General features: G+C 47.7%; 1 protein-coding gene across 1 annotated transcript in view; it reads right to left on the minus strand.

The window, feature by feature from the left end:
* Positions 1-10745, minus strand: part of WSCD1 (WSC domain sialate O sulfotransferase 1) — a 53112-nt gene extending 42367 nt beyond the window's left edge. Inside the window, exon 1 of the mRNA XM_084823090.1 lies at positions 10185-10745. Within this exon, the coding sequence (XP_084679216.1) occupies positions 10185-10611 (427 nt within the window). The 5' untranslated portion in view covers positions 10612-10745. The remainder of the gene's footprint in view (positions 1-10184) is intronic.
* Positions 10746-22416: the final 11671 nt, after the last annotated feature.

Below are 22416 nucleotides of genomic sequence, written 5' to 3' on the forward strand. Positions count from 1 at the left end.
AGAAAGGGGAAGTATTATTATGCAGATGTCTTCAGATAAAAATAGCTATTTCCAGGCTGCAAGTTGCATTTCTCTCTACCCTCTCCTCAGAGGCTGACCTAATGCAATGCCATGGAATTTTCACTAACATTTTATCAGTGGAAGATGAAGGTTTCATCCCGTAAAGCTGAAATACTTGTGGCTCAAACAATAGTTACAGAGAATTCCTGTCCCCAAGGCCACCAAAGCCAAAATCAGCCTGGCCAGGTGACAAGCTGAGATGGAGGAAGGGTGTTTGAAGAGAAGCAGTTTAACCATTTCACCTTTGGTAATTTCTCAACTCTGAACCATCCTCCTCCAAGCTGCTTTTTTTTTTTTTTTTTTCATCTGCAGGGGAAAAGATGCAGGGAAAGAGTTTTATACATATCTTAACTGCATACATACTCCTTTCTCTACAAGCCCCCTGCACCTGAAGGCAGCAGGCCATCTTAGGGTGGGGGGGATAGAGCAGGTTGCATGGCACCCATGCCTCATGGTAGGGTGGGCCCTGCCCCAGCCACCTCCCTACAGGATTCCTTACAGGCAGGATTCCGGGGGGGAGGAACGGATCACCTCCCCCCACCTGTGGAACCCGGCGGATCCAGGTAAGCGGGGTTTCGTATACCCCTAGTGTGCAGGGCTTTGGTGCTTACCTTTCTGGATCCCTCACTGGGATCCGTGGCGGAATTCTCCGCCATCCCTACTGCACACTGAGAAATTTCTCTGCAATCCTCCAAATCTCTGAGGAAGAGGCAGAAAAATGACTACCTCTTTCAAAGGGAAACAAACAGGGCAGGTGGGCACAGCACTAGGAATATACATTCATGCGTGCATACATACATGATATGTGTGCATATTTTGATCTTTATAAAACTGTTTCTCCTGAGCTCAGATATATACACAATACAAACACGCCATACTCTTCCTTCAGTTTATGTGAACTTTATTATCAAACAGGCTATAAATGGCTGCTAGTCTTGATGGCTCTGTGCTACCTCCAGAACCAGAGGCAGTGAACCTATGTACACCAGTTGCTGGGGAACATGGGGGGGGGAGGGTGCTGTTGCGCTCATGCCCTACTTGTGGGTCCCTGGTCGACAGCTGGTTGGCCACTGTGTGAACGGAATGCTGGACTAGATGGACCCTTGGTCTGATCCAGCAGGGCTCTTCTTATGCTCACTGGGTGACTTTGGGCCAGTCACAGACTCTCAGCCCAACCCACCTCACAGGGTTGTTGTTGTGAGGATAAAATGGAGAGGAGGAGGATAATGTAAGCCGCCTTGGGTTCCTTGCAAGAGGAAAAAAGGCAGGGTATAAATGCAATAAATAGTAATGATGACGACGAGGATGTTCTTATGTTCTTAAATAAACTATGAAAGAGTTGGGGAGCCAAGAAGCATGGGGTAAAAGCAAGGGTTCAGGAGAAATGCTGAAGAGTACTGCTGTGTTCAAACAACATATCAATGTTAACTGAATATGTATATGTCTGTGTGGGGGGCTGGGTGGGTAGATTATGCCTGCTCTCCCCAAACCCATATGTTAATTATAAATTGTTTGTGAATAGAGTGTAGACCAGCCTTTGCAAACTCGTTGCCTTCCAAATGTTTTAGACAATGACTCTCATCATTCCTGACTAGGGATGTATGAACCCACCCCCATCTGGGTTCTTCGGGCACCCACCCAGCCCCTGGTTCCGCTTGCCAGTCCCCGGACCATGCCCGAGCCCCTCCCATGCTTGGCGAGCATCCAGCAGTCACCCCAGCAGTCTCACCATCTAAAAAAAATAAAATGGCAACCAGAAAATGCACATATTTGCATATGTGTGAAAATGCACTTTTTTTGCAAATGCATATATTTGCGTATGCACAAAAACGCACATTTGCAGAAATGCACATTTTCGCACATATGCAAATCTGTGACTTTTTGCGATGGCCATTGTATTTCTCAATAAATGGTCACCATGGAGCTCAACGAGGCCACTGGGGTGAGTGCAGGCCATTCACTGAACATGGGCAGGGGGCGAGCAGGGGCATGGGCTAGGCAAGCCGGGCTCGGGGGTGTGGGCAGAGGCGGTTCCTCTGGATTCCCGGACAGAATAGGGCACCCACACCATCCCTGTTCCTGACCATTGGCCATACTGCCTGGAACTGATGGGAGTTCTCTGTTTCTGGGCCCATTTCAAAGTGCTGATATTAACTTTTCAAGCCCTGAATAGCTTGGGGCCAGGTTAGCTGAACCATTGTCCCCTCCCATATAAACCTGCCTGGACCCTAAGATTATCTTCAGGGATCCTTCTCCAGGGGTCCCTGGTGAGGGGGGGGGGCTAACTAAGGAGAGGGCTTTTCAGTGGTGGCACCTTGGCTGTGGAAGGCCCTTCCCAGAGGGGCTTGCCTAGAGCCTAAGCAGTGTTCTTTACATTTTTTTCTCAAGCATTTTAGTTCTTCAGTGTGTGTTTAAGCTTTGTCCTTACTTTTCTAGATCTTTCCCCACATCTGGTTTTTACCCTTGTATTCTTATGTTTTAAACTTTTACAGCTTGTATATTGTGTTTCGTCATGTTGTACTTTAGGGTTTTAATTTTTTGAACCACCCAGAGCTTTGACTATTGTGTAGTACAGAAATGCAATAAATACATAAATAGTATTTATTGAGAGCTGGTGTGGTGTAGTAGCTAGAATGTTGGACTGGGTGGGAGCTGGGAGATCTGGGTTCTAGTCCCCACTTGGCCATGGAAGCTCCCTGGGTGACTTTGGGCCAGTCACTGACTCTCAGCCCAACCTACCTCACAGGGTTGTTGTTGTGAGGATAAAATGGAGAGGAGGAGGATTATATATGCAACTTCAGCTTCCTTAAGGAGGAAAAAAAGGTGGGATATAATGCAGGGAGACACTCAACAACTGCACAAGCACCAAGTCTTTCCATATAACCTGTAACTGCTTTTTTTGGCAGGTTTCTGATAGATTTAGTCAACGCTATTATTAAGGATGTTAGAGAATTCTGCCATGGACTCCAGTGAGGCCGGAGTCTATGGCGGAACGGAGCAATCCCCCCCATCACCCCGTGGAATCCCGCCTAGATGGAGCTTACCTTTGTTGGCCATCCGCTGCCCTGCAAATCGCTGCCCTGGTTTCATAGAATCATAGAATAGTAGGGTTGGAAGGGGCCCACAAGGCCATCGAGTCCAACCCCCTGCTCAATGCAGGAATCCAAGTCACAGCATCCCTGACAGATGGCTGTCCAGCCTCGGCTTTAAGGCCTCCAGTGTGGGAGAGCCCACCACCTCCCCAGGTAATTGGTTCCATTGTCGTATTGCTCTAACAGTCAGGAAGTTTTTCCTGATGCTCAGCCGGAATCTGGCTTCCTGTCACTTGAGCCCATTATTCCGTGTCCTGCACTCTGGGGTGATCAAGAAGAGATCCTGGCCTTCTTCTCTGTGACAGCCTTTCAAGTACTTGAAGAGTGCTATCATATCTCCCCTCAGTCTTCTCTTCTCAAGGCTAAACATGCCCAGTTCTTTCCGTCTCTCTTCATAGGGCATTGTTTCCAGTCCTCTGATCATCTTTGTTGCCCTCCTCTGAACCCTCTCCAGTTTGTCTGCATCCTTCTTAAAGTGTGGCGCCCAGAACTGGACACAGTACTCCAGATGAGGCCTAACCAGTGCTGAGTAGAGGGGAACTAGTACTTCCTGGGATTTGGAAGCTATGCTTCTATTAATGCAGCCCAAACTAGCATTTGCCTTTTTTGCAGCCAAAGCACATTGTTGGCTCATATTCAGCTTGTGATCGACAACATTTCCAAGATCCTTCTCGCTTGTAGTGTTGTTGAGCCACGTATCCCCCATCTTGTTACTGTGCATTTCGTTTCTTTTTCCTAGGTGCAGAACTTGGCATTTGTCCCTATTAAATGTCATTCTGTTGTTTTCTGCCCAGTGCTCCAGTCTATCCAGATCACTTTGAATTTTGTTTCTGTCTTCCAAAGTATTAGCTATCCCGCCCAATTTTGTGTCATCTGCAAATTTGATCAGCATTCCCTGCACCTCCTCCTCTCCAAGTCATTAATAAAAATGTTGAAGAGCACTGGGCCCAGGACTGAGCCCTGCGGTGCCCCACTCGTTACCTCTCCCCAGCTTGAGAAGGTCCCATTGATAAGCACTCTTTGAGTCCGATTCTGTAGCCAACTGTGGATCCACCGGATCGTTGTTTCATCTAGCCCACTTTGAGCTATTTTGCTCATCAGGATATCATGGGGCACTTTGTCGAAAGCTTTGCTGAAGTCGAGGTATATGATGTCTACAGCATTCCCACGGTCTACAAGGGAGGTTACTTGATCAAAAAATGAGATCAGATTTGTTTGGCAGGACTTGTTTTTGACAAATCCATGTTGGCTTCGAGTAATCACAGCATTGTTTTCAAGGTGCTTCCAGATGGATTGCTTTATCATCTGCTCCAGAATTGTCCCAGGGATTGATGTCAGACTGACTGGTCTGTAGTTCCCAGGTTCCTCCTTTTTACCCTTTTTGAAGATAGGGACAACATTAGCCCTCCTCCAGTCATCTGGCACTTCCCCCGTCCTCCATGATTTCTCAAAGAGATTAGATAGCGGCTCTGAGAGTTCTTCTGCCAGTTCCTTTAATACTCTAGGATGCAGTTCATCTGGCCCTGGAGATCTGAACTCATTCAAAGTAATTAGGTATTCCTTGACCATATGCCTATCCATCTCAAGCTGCATTCCTGCCCCTTCTGCCTGTACTTCGCCTTTGCCAGGGGGTCATAGACCCTCTTTTGGGAGAAGACTGAGCCAAAGTAGGAATTGAGCACCTCTGCCTCTTCTTTGTCATCTGTAGGGGTGCACGAAAGTCACTTACCTGGTCTCGCAGCTTTTCGCGGTGGGGGGGACACTACGCAAATAGCGTTGCCCTTATTTTCGCCGTAGTCTACGTAATCTTTACGTAGACTACAGCAACCAAATAAGGAACGTGAATGGCGGCTCCCTATGGGGGCCGCCATTAGCCGTACGCGCTTTTTTTTTTTTTTAAGTCACCCGTGATAGGCTACGTGATGATTTACATAGCCTATCACGGCTGACTTTGCAAATCTAGCCGTGATAGGCTACGTTAATCGTCACGTAGCCTATCACGGGGGCATGTGTTTTTTTTTAGTTTTATTGGAATGGCGGCGGCGGCAGCCGGTCGAAAGCTCGGCTGCTGCCCCCGCCCCTGACGAAGACCCGATGAACCGTCGCCGGGACCCGCCTCCGGGAGGGACATTCGGGAAAGGTAAGTCCTGTCCCGGGGGGTGCGGGGGGGTGCAGAGAATTTCTCTCCGAAACTTGTTTGGGGGGCCGAACATGTTGGCGCTCGGCACCCGAAGTTTCGGGGAGAAATTCTCCGCCAACCCTAGTCATCTGTTATCGTTTTGCCATCCTTATTTAATAGCTGAACCACCATTTCTTTCCACTGTCATTTACTATGCACATAGCTGAAGAAAGCCTTTTTGTTGTTTTTAGCATCCCTTGCTAACCTCAGCTCGTTCTCAGCTTTAGCCTTCCTGACGCCATCCCTGCAATTCTGTGCTACCTGCCTGTACTCTTCCTTTGTTACTTGGCCTTCTTTCCACTTCCTATATGTGTCCTTCTTTGTTTTCAGGTCATCTCTAAGCTTTTTGTGAAGCCACATTGGCTTCTTCTGTTGTCTTCCACCTTTTCTTCTTGTTGGAATGGTTTGTGGTTGTGCCTTGAGAATTTCCTTTTTTAAAAGCTCCCACCCATCTTGGACTCCTTTTCTCGTTAGCGTCGCTTGCCATGGGACCTTACTGATCATTGTTCTGAGTTTATTAAAATCAGCTTTCCTAAAATCCAGGGTACGCATTTGACTACACTCGGCTTTTGCTTCCCTTAGAACCAAGAACTCAAGTGCAACATGGTCGCTTTCCCCCAGAGTTCCTGTAACTGCTACTTTATCTGCTATGTCATCTCTGTTGGTTAGGATCAAGTCAAGGATAGCCGATCCTCTAGTTCCTTCCTCTACTTTCTGTAGGAGGAAGTGATCCACCACACAAGTCAGGAATTTCCTGGAGGGGCCATGTTTTGCAGAATTTGTCTCCCAACAAATATCGGGGAAATTGAAGTCCCCCATTACTACTACATCGTGCTTCCTTAAAACATTGGCTATTTGCTTTTCAAAAGTTTCATCCTCGTCTTCTCCTTGGTTGGGTGGCCGGTAGTAGACTCCGACCACCAGGTTCCTTTTATTCTTTGCTCCAGTTATTTTGATCCAGATGCTCTTGATGGGGCTAACAAGCTCATCCTCCTGTATTTCTGTGCAGAGGTATGTATTTTTCACATACAGTGCAACCCCACCTCCCTTTCTGTTCCTCCTGTTCTTTTTGAACAAGTTATATCGTTCAATTGGTGTATTCCAGTCATGAGAGTCATCCCACCAAGTCTCAGTTATACCTATCAAGTCATAATTTCCCTCCTGTATTAAGAGTTCAAGTTCGCTCTGTTTGTTTCCCATACTCTGGGTTTGTGGCCGCCATTTCCATTCTACTTAAGCCGTGATAGGCTACGTAACTATTTACGTAGCCTATCACGGCTAATGCAGGGACGCCATTTGCATCCCAGCGGTAGCCATGATAGGATACGTAAATATATATATAGCCTATCACAGCTACTGCAGGGATGCAAATGGTGTAGCGGCTGCCATTTGTGTTCCTGCCTTTTGCCATGATAGGCTGCATAAATATATATGTAGCCTATCATGGCTACCACAGGGATGCAAATGGTGGAAGTCCAGCTGCGGGCTGCCCTGGCTGGTGGCTCCACAGACTTCCTGCAGAGCGAAGCTGGCCGGGGAGGATTCCGGGGGGGAGGGATGGATCACCTCCCCCACCAGTGGACGGCCCCAGCAGAATGGGATAAGAAATCCGTACACCCCCTAGTTATCATATTCTCCAAATGATGGTTTTTCACTGATGCCCAATGAACAGCTAAAATGTTGGCTGCAGGATTTTAGCTAAAATTACCTCTCTAAATCTGTCTTTAAAAAATAATAAAAAATAAAAATAATCAGTGGTGTAGAAGGAAAAGCCAGAACTCTGGAAATAAGATGTTGAGACAAGGTGAATGCTATGTTTCTTCCGAAGAGGTGAACATTGGCAATTTGCAAATATGCAATTAGGAAGTTCACAAGCTGTGAATAGACAGCCACAATAACCTGCTAAGAAGATGGGAGCGGTGTGTCTATATGTTTCCATGGGCTCTGTTTCCCAGGTTTCGTTTTTGCTCATTGCAGCTGAAAAATCTGAAACATCTGGTAACAGGTGGCTAATCTGGTAGGTGGGATAGCATTTTGAAAACATGGTTTAGCCGTTTCAATCTGTTTCCCCTTCCAGACTATTTCATATTTAATTTCACAGTCTTCCCCAACTTCATACCCTGCAGATGTGTTGCAAAACAGCTCCCAACATCACCAGCCAGCATGGACAACATGGTGGTGGTGGTGGTGGTATTACTATTCCTACTCCCACCACTTCCACCACCACCAGGGTGCTGTCATGGTTGAAGTGTCAGACTGGAACTGGGGAGAGCCAGGCAGAAATCCCACCTAGCTTTTAAGGTCACTGGGTGACCTTGGGCCAGTTACTATGAGGGATGCTGGAGAAATCTGCTGTGGACTCAAATGAGGCCAGATTCCAAAGAATCCCATGTCCAGAGTCATCAAATCATCGAATCATAGAATAGTAGGGTTGGAAGGGGCCTACAAGGCCATCGAGTCCAACCCCCTGCTCAATGCAGGAATCCAAGTCAGAGCATCCCTGACAGATGGCCGTCCAGCCTCGTCTGGAATGCCTCCAATGTGGGAGAGCCCTCCACCTCCCTAGGGAATCAGTTCTACTGTCGTATTCCTCTAACAGCCAGGATGTTTTTCCTGATGTTCATCCGGAATCTGGCTTCCTGTAACTTGAGCCTATGATTCTGTGTCCTGCACTCTGAGATGATGGAGAAGAGATCCTGGCCTTCCTCTCTGGGACAACCTTTCAAGGACTTGAAGAGCACTCTCCTATCTCCCCTCAGTCTTCTCTTCTCAAGGCTAAACATGCCCAATTCTTTCCATCTTTCTTCATAGGGCTTTGTTTCCAGTTCAGTCTAGTCCACAGCAGATTGGCCGCACTCACCTCTGCGTCTGGAAGAGTTTCCATGGGGCGGCTCTCCAGCTTTCTAAAAAATTGCAAAATGCTAACGGCAGCTGCCATTAGCCTATTGCGGGGAAATTACAGCCATAAATGGCATATTGTATGCCATTTGCAGCTGTAAAGCACTTACTTTGACCTAAATACAGCCATAAACAGCTGCAATTAATGTAAAAGTCAGTGCTTTACGGCTGCAAATGGTGCAAAATATGTCATGTATGGATGTAATTTTCCTGTGATAAGCTAATGGCAGCCGCCATTAGCGTATCACATATTTTAGAATGCTGGAGAGCCACTCTGCCAACTCCGGCTCAAGCAGCAGGGCTCTGGAGCACTCCACGGGGCCCCAAGCTGCCTGAATTGCCCCGTGGTGGACTCCCCACCCCCCCACCCTGGACTGGACATTGGGAGGTTTGCACATCCCTAGTTACTATCTCTCAGTCTAGTCTACCTCACAGATTAATTGTGAGGATAAAGTGGAGGAAAGGTGTTGTGTGGAGTTCCTCGGTGGAAAGTTATTGGGGTATAAATGTAATGAATTGTTACTGTTATTATTTAATGTTCGTTTAATTATTACATTTCTATCCTGCCTATTTTCCACCTTAAGGAATTCAAGGCGGTGTACATAACCCTCCTCCTCTCCATTTTATCTTTACGGCAACATATCTGAACAGCTTTGTGTGTATGCAATTTGGAGATTACCTGAATCTGTGCACGCGTGATGTCCATTGCTGGGAAATCTGTTCCTTTTTTGGCTCGACAGAGTTCCAGGCCAGGCTGAGCTGTGGCTTTTTCCCTGAACTCTGGGAAATCTTTCTGTATTTTGGGTGGTGAGTCATAATTTGCACGAATAGAAATTTATGCAAACTGTGGCCGAAATGTGCACGAACAGTGGCCAAAATGTTGCGCAAATTGGTGCGAATCACACAAATTCTGTAAAATTCAGCCATAATTTGCCAAATTAAAAAAAAAGAAAGAAAGAAAAATCCATGAACTGGCCCAACTTGCTGTAGACCGAGTCAAGTTCCTCAGCAGAAAATGAGCCAAAGTCTGGGGGGCTGAACAAAGGAAAGCTCATTAAGCTCCACTCCCCAAACAGATTCCTCCGACATCCTAAATCCTAAAATTCTCATGCCATGGCGGTGTTACTTTTCCATTAGGGTTATTTATTTATTTATCACATTTATAGCCCTCTTTTTCCTCCAAGAAGCCCAAGGCAGCATGCATGGTCCTCCTAATCTACAATTTATTCTCACAACAACCCTGTGAGGTAGGTTAGGCCGAGAGGTAGTGACTGGCCCAAAGTCATCCAGTGAGCTTCATGGCCAGGCGAGAACTAGAACCCGGGTCTCCCAAGTCCCCGTTCAACCATTACACCATACTGGCTCTCTCTCAAGTCTTGTTACACAACAAGACCTTTTAAAGCCCTTCAGCTCCATGATAATGAGCAGCAGATAGGTTAAAAAAAAAAAAATCCAATTTCCAAGACGATGTATTGTAGCAAAAAAATTCATAGGCAACAAGCTAATTCATCAGATGCATGAAGTGTATCACAGATATATAGAATCATCAAATCGTAGGGTTGGAAGGAGCCTACAAGGCCATCGAGTCCAACCCCCTGCTCAATACAGGAATCCAAGTCGGAGCATCCCTGACAGGTGTCTGTCCAGCTTCATAGAATCATAGAATAGTAGGGGTTGAAGGGACCGATAAGACACTTGAGTCCAACCCCCTGCTCAATGCAGGAATCCAAGTCAAAGCATCCCTGACGGATGGCTGTCCAGCCTCGTCTTGAATGCCTCCAGTGAGGGAGAGCCCACCACCACCCTAAGTCATTGGTTCCATTCTCCTATTGCTCTAACAGTCAGGAAGCTTTGTCAGGATATAAGCTTTGAAAACAGTAATACATTTCATGCCATTACATACGTATATAATTCCCCCCCTCACACTCTACGAGGAGCTTTAAAAAGCCATTTACCTCGGCTTTCGGGTGCGTGTTTCAATACCTTTGCCGCTGTCGTCTGGATCGGTTCTTGCTCATTGACAAACCGGAGGAACCACCTCCTTCTCAATTGTCTCAGCTCAGAGTTTCTGGTCATCAGCCACTGTGGCCCGTACTTCTGGTCTGGTGTTGGTCCATGGAGCATGCCCATGTTCACTAGAAGTTTAGGAGTCAACTGAGGATTTTGCACTGGCCTGATATCTGGGTTCCCAGCACCTAGCAAAACGTCTGCAACTGGTAGGGCCTGGTTTCCAGAGGTCCCGTGAACACCTTGTTGGAGAACCAAGCGGGATCGCTGTAGGAGCAGAATACTGCCAGCCATGAGATAAGCTGCTGTGAGGAAAAAGAGCAGAAACTGCGTCCTCCAAAGAAACTTCTGTGGTCTAAAAAAAGGTTTGGCCATACCCTTTCTGTGAACCCGGGGCTCCTTATGCCTTTAGAATGGCCTCGCAGCCACAACTAGGCTTCTCTCTAGTTCCTCCCATGGGTCCATTTCATTATCTCAGAACATTGCCTCTCTCAAAAATGTTCTCTTCCACTGTCAATGTTGGGTGGGTATCTACCATCCTCTGTATCTAGGAGGTTCTGAGGGTTCAGGGCATCCGAACTACCACTGACGGTCATCATAAGCTCCTTCTTCATTGTAGGCCATCACATTTCAGATATTCAAATCCTCAAATCTGCAACAACAAAGCAAAGCTTGTTGAGCTCCAGCAAACAATGATTTGCTCTCATGACACACTCCTTTCCTCTTAGCTAAACATTCCTCCATCTGTTGTTTATCATTCTACACTTTTAAGACAATTATCCTGTGAGAATGGTTGACTGGGGGTGAGAGAGAAGCAAACCACAGATTTTCAGTTGTCTATTGCCTTCACTCAGTTGTCTATTGCCTTCACTCAGAAGGAAGATTTGTATTGGGAAAGTTTTGAAATATATATGAAATGTAACAATATCATCTCTCTCTCTCTCTCTCTCTCTCTCACACACACACACACACACACACACACCAATTTAAAACAGGGATACATGCTTGAAGGGGTGGATTTGTTCTGGTCTGCATTTTTAAGGAAACTGGCATAAATTTGTACTTTCAGGGTTAATACACGGACTGGAACACAGTTATCTCTCAGATTGTGCATTTCTCCAAATGTTGTGATGTAGTTCTTGGCTTGAGAAAATGTATTAAAACTGTAAATTAGGAGGGAATGCTGCAAAAAAAAAAAAGATTTTAGAGGAAATGTGTACAAAAATGAGAGATTTAGGGGAAATTACATACAAAATGTGTATTTTAAGTGCAAATGTGTACACTTGAAGTGTGAATTTCCATTCTTTTAAAAAATGGCATAAAAGAGTTCAGAACTGATGGATGATTGAACATAGGCAAAACGTAACACAGACCGGAAACACATCCGTTTCTTCCTACATACTTGTAACTAGAGCTGAGCCAAAATTTCTCTTGACATTTTCAGACAAAATGGGGCGCTGGATCAGGACAGTAATTTGCCAAGGATGTGTAGCTAGCTGGGGGGTAATGGGAGTTGTAGTCCAACACATCTGGATGGGACCAGGTTGGGGAAGTCTGGACTAGACATTGTAAGATCAGTAGATTATGCATGGAGAAGAATAAAATATTTATTGGCCCCATAGAAATGGAGAGAAAAGGATTGGTGAGAGAACTTCCACCCCTTTCTGTCTTTCTTTCTTTTCTTTCCAAATGGAAGTTTGTAGGATGTGCATGCTTTCAAGTTTCACTCAACCATTTTTTCACCTATGACTCCCTACCACCACCACAAGCCAGATACAGCTGACACCCCAACTGTTGCTATTTAGGGAGGGGGAACACTGCCCTTATGTTTTGTTGCCTGGTGGTGAGGATACACTGATGCCTGGATCCTGAACCCACTGAGCCCTCCTCCTCCAGAGAGGAGCAGCAGGACCCTACTGGATTCCCCAACACAGGTTGTTTGTGATGATGAGCTGAGACACCAGAGTATTGGGTAACGAGGCTCACAATTAGGGATGTCCAGATTTCATGAAATCCCTCCCATGTGTGTTTCACAGATTGCACACTGTCATTCATTCCGCCATCCATTCACAGATGGATTTGAATTTTTCTTTTCCATTATGCAGAAAAATATGCAAATGATTCCATAAGAGGTTCACAGTCACCATGTGTTAATAGCCCAACAAGAGCTGCATCAACTCTAACAAATGTGAGATTTTGCTGTTAGCTTGCAGATAGGATGAGCTGACCTGGCCTCTGGGCTGAGTACAATCATACATGTAGCGTCTTCCCCAGTGGTCACTCCTGTGAAGGTGTTCAGAGAAGGCCCAGGCTCTACAACTCTGTGTAGGTGAAAAAGCTTGGCTTCGAAGGGGGAACCATACCTCCCATTCCCCACAGGCCAGAGGAACCCTCTCCAGAGTACCCCTCACCATAGAGGTCCCTCTGAGTGCTCATCAGAACCCGCACCTATCATGTTTTTTTCTCAGTACAGCCTAACATGTCCAAACACCAATTTAATGCAAGCCGCCCTGCTACAAATGCCAATGACAAATGCCAGCCCCAGTACAGAGTATGTCAAAAGAACCTGGAAACCAGGATGTGTGAACTCACCATCGTCTGGGTTCTCCAAAGGCCTGCCCAGTCCCTGCCCCTGCTCGCCAGTTCCCAGACTGCACTCAGGCCCCTGCCATGCTCAGCAAGCAGCCTGCACTCACCCCAGTGGCCTTGCCAAGCTCTGTGGTTGCCATTTTTTGGAAAAACAAAATGGTGATTGCAAAAAAGTGCATGTATTTGTATTAGGGATGTACGAAAGTCACTTACCTTTTCGAAGAGTGACATTCGTGGTGGGGGGGAGGCGCTCCGTCCCTCCCCCCCAAAATTCTGGCCAGCTGGCTCCGCTCCACAGGGATTCTGCGGAGCTGCCGGCCGGCTCCACCAGTGGCCGGACATCCGGCTGCTGGCTAGCAGGGACGCAACGGCAGCGGCCATAGCTGCCGCCGTTTGCATCCCTGCAGTCAGCCGTGATAGGCTACGTAAATATTTACGTAGTCTATCACGGCTGATTTAAAAGAAAAAAACAACGCGTGTATGCAAATGGCGGCGCCCATGGCCGCCGCCATTTGCGTTCCTTATTTTGGCACGTCTTAGTCTACGTAAACGTTTACGTAGACTAAGACGGCGAAAATAAGGGGAACGCAAATAGCGTAGCGTCTACGCTATTTGCGTTCCCCTTATTTTCACCGTCTTAGTCTAGGTAAATGTTTACGTAGACTAAGACGTGCCAAAATAAGGAACACAAATGGCAGTGCCCATAGCCGCCGCCATTTGCGTACACGCGTTTTTTTTTCTTTTAAATCAGCCGTGATAGGCTACGTAAACATTTACATAGCCTATCACGGTGTCTTTTAAAAATCTAGCAGTGATAGGCTACGTAAATCTTTACGTGGCCTATCACGTTTTTTTTTTTTTAACTGGAAATGGTGGCAGCAGTGGCCGGTCGAAAGACTGGCCGCCGCCGCCACTGAACTGCCACCAAACCGCCACCACCGCCGCCAGGAAGATCCGCCCAAGGTAAGTCCCATCCTGGGGGGTGGCGGGGGTGGTGGCAGACCGTTCCGCCACCCATTTCGGGGGGCCGAATGCACTGGCATTCAGCCTCCCCAAGATCCGTGGCGGAATTCACTGACATCCCTAATTTGTATGCGCGAAAATGCGCATTTCTGTGAATGTGCATATTCTCATGGGCAAAAGGCACATTTTTGTAGGGTTGTACGAAACTCATACCTGGCTTTGCGCCGGGCATTCTGCGGTGGGGGGGAGGCACTCCATCCCTCCCACCGGAATCCTCCATGGATAGGGATGGCGGAGAATTTCTCCCCGAAACTTCGGGGGGCCGAGCGCCAACGTGTTCGGCCCCCCGAACAAGTTTCGGGGAGAAATCCTCCGCCTCCCCCGCCCCCCCCGGGACGGGACTTACCTTCCCTGAATGTCCCTCCCGGCGGCGGGTCCGGCTGGCGGTTCGTCCGGTGTTCGAGCGGGGCGGGAGCGGCAGCCGGTCTTTTGACCGGCTGCCGCCCCCGCCGCTGCAATGAAAGAAAAAAAAAACACGTCCCCTGATAGGCTACGTGACGATTCATGTAGCCTATCACGGCAAGATTTGCAAAGTCAGCCGTGATAGGCTACGTGAATCGTCACGTAGCCTATCACGGGTGACTTTAAAAAAAAAAAAGTGTGTACGGATAATGGCGGCCCCCATAGGGAGCCGCCATTCCCCTTCCTTATTTGGTCGCTGTAGTCTACGTCAATGTTTACATAGACTACGGCGAAAATAAGGGCAACGCAAATAGCGTTGCCCTTATTTTCGCCATAGTCTACGTAAACATTGACGTAGACTACAGCAACTAAATAAGGAACGCGAATGGCAGCTCCCTATGGGGGCCGCCATTCGCGTACGCGCTTTTTTTTTTTTTTTAAAGTCACCCGTGATAGGCTACGTGACGATTCACGTAGCCTATCACGGCTGACTTTCCAGATCTAGCTGTGATAGGCTACGTGAATCGTCACGTAGCCTATCAGGGGACGTGTTTTTTTTTTTTTTTACTTTCGTGTTCGCGGCCGGGCGAGGCGGGAAGCCTCCTCCCCGGCCTGAATTTCGGCCGGGCGAGGCGGGAAGCCTCCCCCCCCAGCCTGAATTTCGGCCGGGCGAGGCGGGAAGCCTCCCCCCCCCAGCCTGAACTTCGTGGGGGGAGCAGCGAAGCGCTCCCCCCGACCGCGAAAAAGCTGCGAGAAAAGGTAAGTGACTTTCATTCACCCCTATCCATGGACGGCTCTGCTCTGTGGCGACTCCACAGAGCTGCCGGCTGGGGTCGCCCGCAGCCGGACATCCAGCCGCTCGGCTGCACAGGGATGCAAATGGCGGCTGCTGTAGCTGCCGCCATTTGCGTCCGTGTCTTTAGCCATGATAGGCTACGTAAATATATACGTAGCCTATCACGGCTAAAGACATGGATGCAAATGGCGGCGGCTACGGCGGCCACTATTTACATTCTTTCCTATTGCCGTGATAGGCTACATATATATTTACGTAGCCTATCACAGCAAAAGACAGGGGCATAAATGGCGGCCGCTACGCCATTTGCACCCCTGTCTTTTGCCGTGATAGGCTACATAAATATATATGTAGCTTATCACGGCAATAGGAAGGAATGCAAATGGCGGCTGCTACGCCATTTGCGTCCTTGCCCTGAGCCGTAGCCTATCACAGCTTGCCAGGGATGCAAATGGTGGCTGACGTAGTGGCCGCCATTTGCAGCCACAGCCCAGCAGCGGCTGGAGCCGCCGGAGCTGCTGCTGCCGGAACCACCGCCGCTGGGAGCCGCAGCCAGGTAGGCTCCATTTCGCAGGGCTTTCGCGGGGTGCTGGGGTGGGTTGCTCTTTTCCGCCACAGATTCCAGGTGGGATCCATGGTGGAATTCTCTAACATCCCTACATTTTTGTGAAGGCTCACGTTTGTGTGCGTGCAAAAAGGTGGATTTTGCATGTGTGCAAATATATGCATTTTTGTGGTTGCCGTTTGTTTCTCAAAAAATGGCAACTGTGAAGCTTGTCGAGGCCACCGGGGTGAGCGCAGGGCATTAACATCTTTGTCAGGTTACAAAAAGTCCTTATCAGACTGTGATGTAACCAGCTAACCTTGTGTTGTACTTAAAATGAAGGGGGGGGGGACTGTGAAAAAGGACAAGGCCCAGCCCAGGACTAGGCAGGCTTATGTAGCCTCTTAAGTTCTGATCCACTTTGGCATTGGTGTGACGTATCTCCACGTGACATCTTGCCATGCTTCACCTCCTGTCTGGAAGCACACAGTGAATGGGAGATAGGGATGTGCAAACCCACCCCTGTCCAGGTCCTCCAGGTGCATGCATCCATGCATTTGCAAATATGTGCATTCTCAAAATGTGCATTGTCGCACACATGCAAATATGTACATTTTTGTGGACAGCACTTTATTTTTCAAAAAGTGGCAACTGCGGAGCTCAAGGAGGCCACTGGGGTGACTGCAGGCTGCTTGCCAACCATGGGCAGTGGGAGAGCGGGGGCAGGGGCTCGGAGAGCAGGGCTCAGGGGTGCAGGAAAGGTGGGGAGGGGGTCTGCTGGATCCCCAGACAGAATCGGGCACCCATGCTGTCTGTAGTGGGAGACTGGGCTTGTGTCAGCCCAGTGAGTTTTGTGTCCTAGGCTTGAAGGCGTAGCTGTGTGCATATATTTGAAAAGGTGGGAATTTTCAGGCATCTAAGGAGTTAGAAAGTTTCCCTCCTCCCTCAGTGTCTGACGCTCATCAGATGTTTCTAGCCAGCTCTAGGGCCTCACTGGCCTCTTTGTAATGGTGATGTACACAGTGGCGGGATTGTCCCTGAAAGAGAAAAGCACTTTTTATGCTCTGGGTAACCTTTAACCTTGTATTGCAAATGAAAGCCAGCTTCTGGCCAAGAGTTTTCTCTGGGTTTCCAGGGAGCGACTTTTCTGTGAAAGCAGCTTGGGGGAGGAAAAGGAAAACATTATGTTTCTTCTTTAGCTTGCATGGCGGCAGATGAAACATTTGCCATGAGATCCCTCTCTGTCTCTGAGCTCGGATGAAATACTGGACAGTTCCAAAGGTCAAGAGGGTGGTGGGAAGTCAGGCCCACCTTTTGAAGCACAGGACCTGCCTCCCAATTGGCGGAGCATCCCAGGTTGTAGGAAAATCATGTTTTTGTTTTTTGTTTCCCCCTCAAATATCTTTAGCGAAAAGAACAAAGGAACGCTGCCTTGCCTTCTAAAACAGTGCAGAGGAGGCTACTAAAATGTGAGTGTCCAGTTCTGGGTGTCGTACATTAGGAGAGCTATAGATAGATTGGAATGGGTTCAGAGGAAGGCAGTAATGATGGTCAGGGGTATGGGGAACAAGTCCCACAAGGAACGCATACGCAACCTATGGAATTTGCTACCATAAGTCGTAGTGATGGCCACCAATTGGGATGGCTTTAAAAGGGGGTTAGACAAATTGGAGGAGAAGTCTATCAATCACTACTAGTCCTGATGGCCCTATGCTATCTCCAGTATCAGGGGTGGTATGCCTCTGTACACCAGTTGCTGGGGAACATGGGTGGGAGGGTGCTATTACACTCATGTCCTGCTTGTGAGTTCCCAGTCAACAGCTGTTTGGCCACAGTGTGAACAGGATGCTGGACTAGAGGGACTTTAGTCTGATCCAACATGGTTCTTCTTATGTTCTTAAAAGGAAGTGGGTACGTTTGGTATGCAGAAAAGACGACTGAGGGAGGGTGTGATAGCACAATTCAAATACCTGAATCTCTCTCATATAAAAGAGGGCAAAGACTTGATCTCTGCTGCTCCAGAGGGCAGGGTGATATCTAATGGGCTTAGGTCAAAGGAGGGGAGATTTAATTTGAACATCAGAAGAAACTTCTTGATGCTAAGAGCAATTCAACGAGACCAATGACCTAAGGAGTTAGTGGGCTCTCCCTCTCTGAAGGTCTTCAGGCAGGACAGCCATCTGTTGGAGATTCTTTAGCTCTGGATTTCCTGCAGGGATAAGGGAGCTGAACTAGATGGCCTGAAGAGTCCCTTCCTCTATATGACTCAGCTGACAGGAGATGGAGTGATGCCTTCGTGAACTGAATATATAATGGAGTGGGGCTTAGGCAGAGATCACTGCCATGAGAATAAGGGTATGGTATGTATGTCCCTGTTTTAATGTGGTATACATTTGGGGTAGCATCATTTGAGATGGGTGATACAGCAAGCCACCCCAGCAAGTCACCCAGCAACAACAATCACCATCAGTAGTGTGGCACCAATTCAGAAGGATTTGATCAGTTAGGGAACTCAGAAGTAGGGATGGTCAACTCTATCTATCTTAAATTATTTCTAGGGTGCCCTTAAGAGTGGAAACCTTAGATAACGTTGGTTCAGCTTTTTCCCACATCATTTTTTAAAAAAATCTCATGTTATTTCCATCCTGAATATGAAGAAAATTGCAAATTCTTTTCAAATATGAACGGAAACTAATTTTTCTGCCAGCTGCATTAGGTACAGCTATTTCCAGCATGGAGAGGGCCATATTGTGCCTGTCTCCCATGTAGCTGTTAAAAAAGAGGAGTCTGCCAGAAAAAAAATAAAAAATTGTTGTCAGCCTTAACTCCACACTAATATGGTTGAATGCATAAAGATCAAACCCAGACTTTTAAGAGTGAAGCACTCAAAGCCCTGGGCCCAGGTGGATGTGGAAGATCATGGGGTTGTTGGAGAAATCTGCAGAGGAACCAAATGAGTTCAGATTTTCATGAATCCAACCTGAGGATCTCACAGCAGATCGGCTTTCCACCTATCGGGTGGATTCTGCAGACTTGTGGCCTTTTTTCCCAACTTTCCCAAATTTGGTGTAAGTATCGCCATAGAAAAATACGTAAAATAAACAAAAAATTGCCAAAAATGTGCATTTCCCCCATAGGCTAAAGAATGAGAATGTACATTTGCAGGAAATTCAGACATGTGAATTTGCACAAATTTGGAAACAAGAGAAAATCTGATTCCGTCATTGGGTAGATGACAGAATGAAAGGCACGTGACAATCTATGAAACACAGACAGAACATACAGGGTGTTTCAAAATGATGGACCCAGTTTCAAAGCAGTATATGCACGAAGAGCCTGTACCAATTGCAGCCAGTATTAGGGATGTACGAAAGTTCTGCCACAGATCTCGGGGATGCCGAATTCCAGAGCATTCGGCCCCCTGAAATCGGTGGCGGAATGGCCCGCCACCCCCCCGCCACCCCCCCTGGGACGGGACTTACCTGGGGCGGATCTTCCTGGAGGCAGCGGCTCTGGCAGCAGCTCTGGCAGCAGCTCCAGCGGCGGTTCGGCGGTGGCGGCTGCGGCGCCTGGTCTTCCGACCGGCTGCCGCCGTTGCCATTTCCAGGTTTAAAAAAAAAAACAACACATGATAGGCTACGTAAAGATTTACGTAGCCTATCATGGCTAGATTTTTTAAAAACACCGTGATAGGCTACGTAAATCTTTACGTAGCCTATCACGACTGACTTAAAAAAAAACAAAAAAAAACCCCGTGCGTATGCAAATGGCGGCGGCCATGGCCGCCACCATTTGCGTTCCTTATTTTGGCACATCTTAGTCTACATAAACATTTACGTAGACTAAGACAGCGAAAATAAGGAACGCAAATGGTAGCGGCCATGGGCGCCACCATTTGTGTATGCACATTTTTGTTTTTTGTTTTTAATCAGCCATGATAGGCTACATAAAGATTTACGTAGCCTATCACAGCTGACTGCAGGGATGCAAACGGCGGCTACGGCCGCCGCCATTTGCGTCCCTGCTAGCCAGCGGCCGGATATCCGGCTGCTGGCGGAGCCGGCCGGCGGCTACGCAGAATTGCTGCGGAGCACAGCCGGCTGGCCAGGATTCCGGGGGGGGGGGTAGGAATCCGGGAAGGCGAGGATTCCGGGGGGAGGGACGGAATGCCTCCCCTCGCACCATCAGCATAATCCCCGAAAGGTAAGTGATTTTCATACATCCCTAGCCGGTATGGCCTCATGATTAAACGTTGCCTTAACACATGCCAGACAGTCGTATGAGAGATAGCAAGTCCTCAGCTGGCACGACGAGTGGACTTGCACGGGCTATGCTGAAAACTCTCTTGAATTCTTCTCACGTTTTCCTTGGAAGTGCGTGGTCGCCCTGTACTCTTCCCCTTCCATAAACAGCCTGTTTCCTCAAATTGTCGGTACCAATGGCGAATGCTCTTTGGCATTGGCGGATCAATGCCAAAACGCCGTTGAAAAGCACTCTGCACCACAATTGCGGATTCAGTCTTGCTGAACTGCAGAAAGCAAAACGCCTTGTGTTGTGGGGTCGCCATCTTGCGAATGACTGAGGCCAGCGGCTGTTTGCGCGCTGAGAGAGGCATCTAGCGGTAATCATTTGAAACTCTATGCCCCATCCTTTCAAGTGGTAAGAGTTTTATTCATGGGCGGTTTGTGGTTGCAGAGATATAGCGATTTCAAACTGGGTCCATCTTTTTGAAACACCCTGTGTTTTACACAATCCACACATCCCTAATGGAAGAATCCTAGTTCAGTTTCTTCCATATTCATTCTTAAAAACAAACAAACAAAACCCACAACTTCTTTCTGTGTACATTTATTTATTTATTTATTTATTTATTGCATTTATATCCCGCCTTTTTCCTCTTGCAAGGAACCCAAGGCAGCTTACATTATCCTCCTCCTCTCCGTTTTATCCTCACAACAACAACCCTGTGAGGTGGGTTGGGCTGAGAGTCTGTGACTGGCCCAGAGTCACCCAGTGAGCTTCCATGGCCGAGTGGGGACTAGAACCCAGATCTCCCAGCTCCTAGTCCGTCACTCTCACCACTACACTATACTGGCTCTACCTGTGGGAAGTTAAATGGCAGGTTGTCCACTTTGTGGATCGGAACACGATTGTCCTTTGGTTTGTGCACTTCTCTGAGATTTGTGATGCAGTTCCTGGCTCAAAAACTGTATGCATGTATGTATGTGTATGTATGTGTGTGTGTGTGTGTGTATATATATATATATATATATATATGGAAATTGAATACAAAATGGGTACGTTAGGACAATTGTGTGCAAAACTAAATGCCTGTTTCCATTCATTGTTGAAAACCTGTCGACTACTGTGGACATTGTATGTAACGGACGTATCATCCAATATCTTAAAAACTGAAATGGACCAGAAACAGGCTGATTTGTCCATCCTTAGGTGCTACCTGATTGGTCTATCCTAAGCTGCATCCTTGCCAGGGCCAGCCCAAGCCATTCTGCTGCCTGAAGCCAAGAAAAAGATGGTGCCCCTTCCCATTCCATGTATGAAAGTCAACTGTCATGCCAGATGAATCTGTCTTCAACACTAATGGTAGCACAGGATCCTCCACTGCACTTGAAGGTAGAAGACAACTTAGGGGGCACAGAGCAGTCTGCATGGCACATGGGCTTTCCCTCCAGCCCCTTGCTACCACCTCCCAAGATCTGCTGCCTGAGGTGACTGCCTCACTCTGCCTAATGGTAGGGCCAGCCATGATCCATGCCCCACTGCCTCTTGCAGCATCCTCCACTGAAAGCAACTGCCTTGTTCTGCCTAATGATAGGGCTGGCCCTGGATGGGTGCAGGATGAGATGCAGAGGAAGGGAGGGTTCACAGAACAAGGTTGAGGAAGGAAGGGAGGGAGGGAGAGAGGGAGGGAGGGAGGGAGGGAGGCAGAAAAACACAGAAGGAGAGTGTGTGGGGGTTATTATTCAAGATATTCCAATGGGGCAGGGCCCACTCCATTCCCCAAATGTTTTCTCTGTGGATGGGTCAGTCAGGCATGCATTAATAACATTTGGAGGACCATACAATTTAGCCATAAGTGGAGATTGACAGAACCTTCAAAACTGTCGGTCAGAAAGAAACAATCAGACAGTCACTTAAAAGGGGCTGCGAAGTGTTCCATTCCCCCTGCTCTCAACACAGAACACACTTTCAGTTCCATCTTGCCAAAGAACATTTAATGCCTGCGAAATAAGAGAGCCTCGTTGTGTCCACCGGAGCATGTTTTCCACTCCCCCGCACCAAGACTGAGAGGAATGAATCCCACCCTGTCATCGGAAAAATGCCAGGTTCCATTAGCACAGTTTAACACTGTTCCAGGGACTGGTGTAAATTATTCACATATATATATATTTAGTCTCAAAACAATTGCCATTGAAGCACATTGTCATACAATCCCACCCACCCCTCAGTCAGAAATACTGCTGTAGTAAATGTGCTGTGTGTGTGTATAGAATTAAGTGTCCCTTTTCAGAATGAAACACAGAATTTCCATTAACAGGAAGTGAGACTGAGGACTAAAAGTGGCATCGGGTTTCTCCATGGGGCACATACTGGGGACAGGCATTAGGGAAAAAAATAGTGTTTCGTGTGTGTGTGTGTGTGTGTGTGTACAGTAGTATCCTCTCCTCACATCCAGCTTGCCTGGCAGTGGGAGGGATTTTGTGGGGGGGGGGAACAGACAGGGAGAATGCCATTGGTGTTCAGAGGTGGCATCACGAGGGAGGGGAGGGGCTTACAGCCATGTTGGGCTGTGGAGCCCCTCCCT

Source organism: Heloderma suspectum, chromosome 16, assembly GCF_057233095.1.
Source record: "Heloderma suspectum isolate Gila_16-S chromosome 16, 16-S_ref, whole genome shotgun sequence".
NCBI lineage: Eukaryota > Metazoa > Chordata > Lepidosauria > Squamata > Helodermatidae > Heloderma > Heloderma suspectum.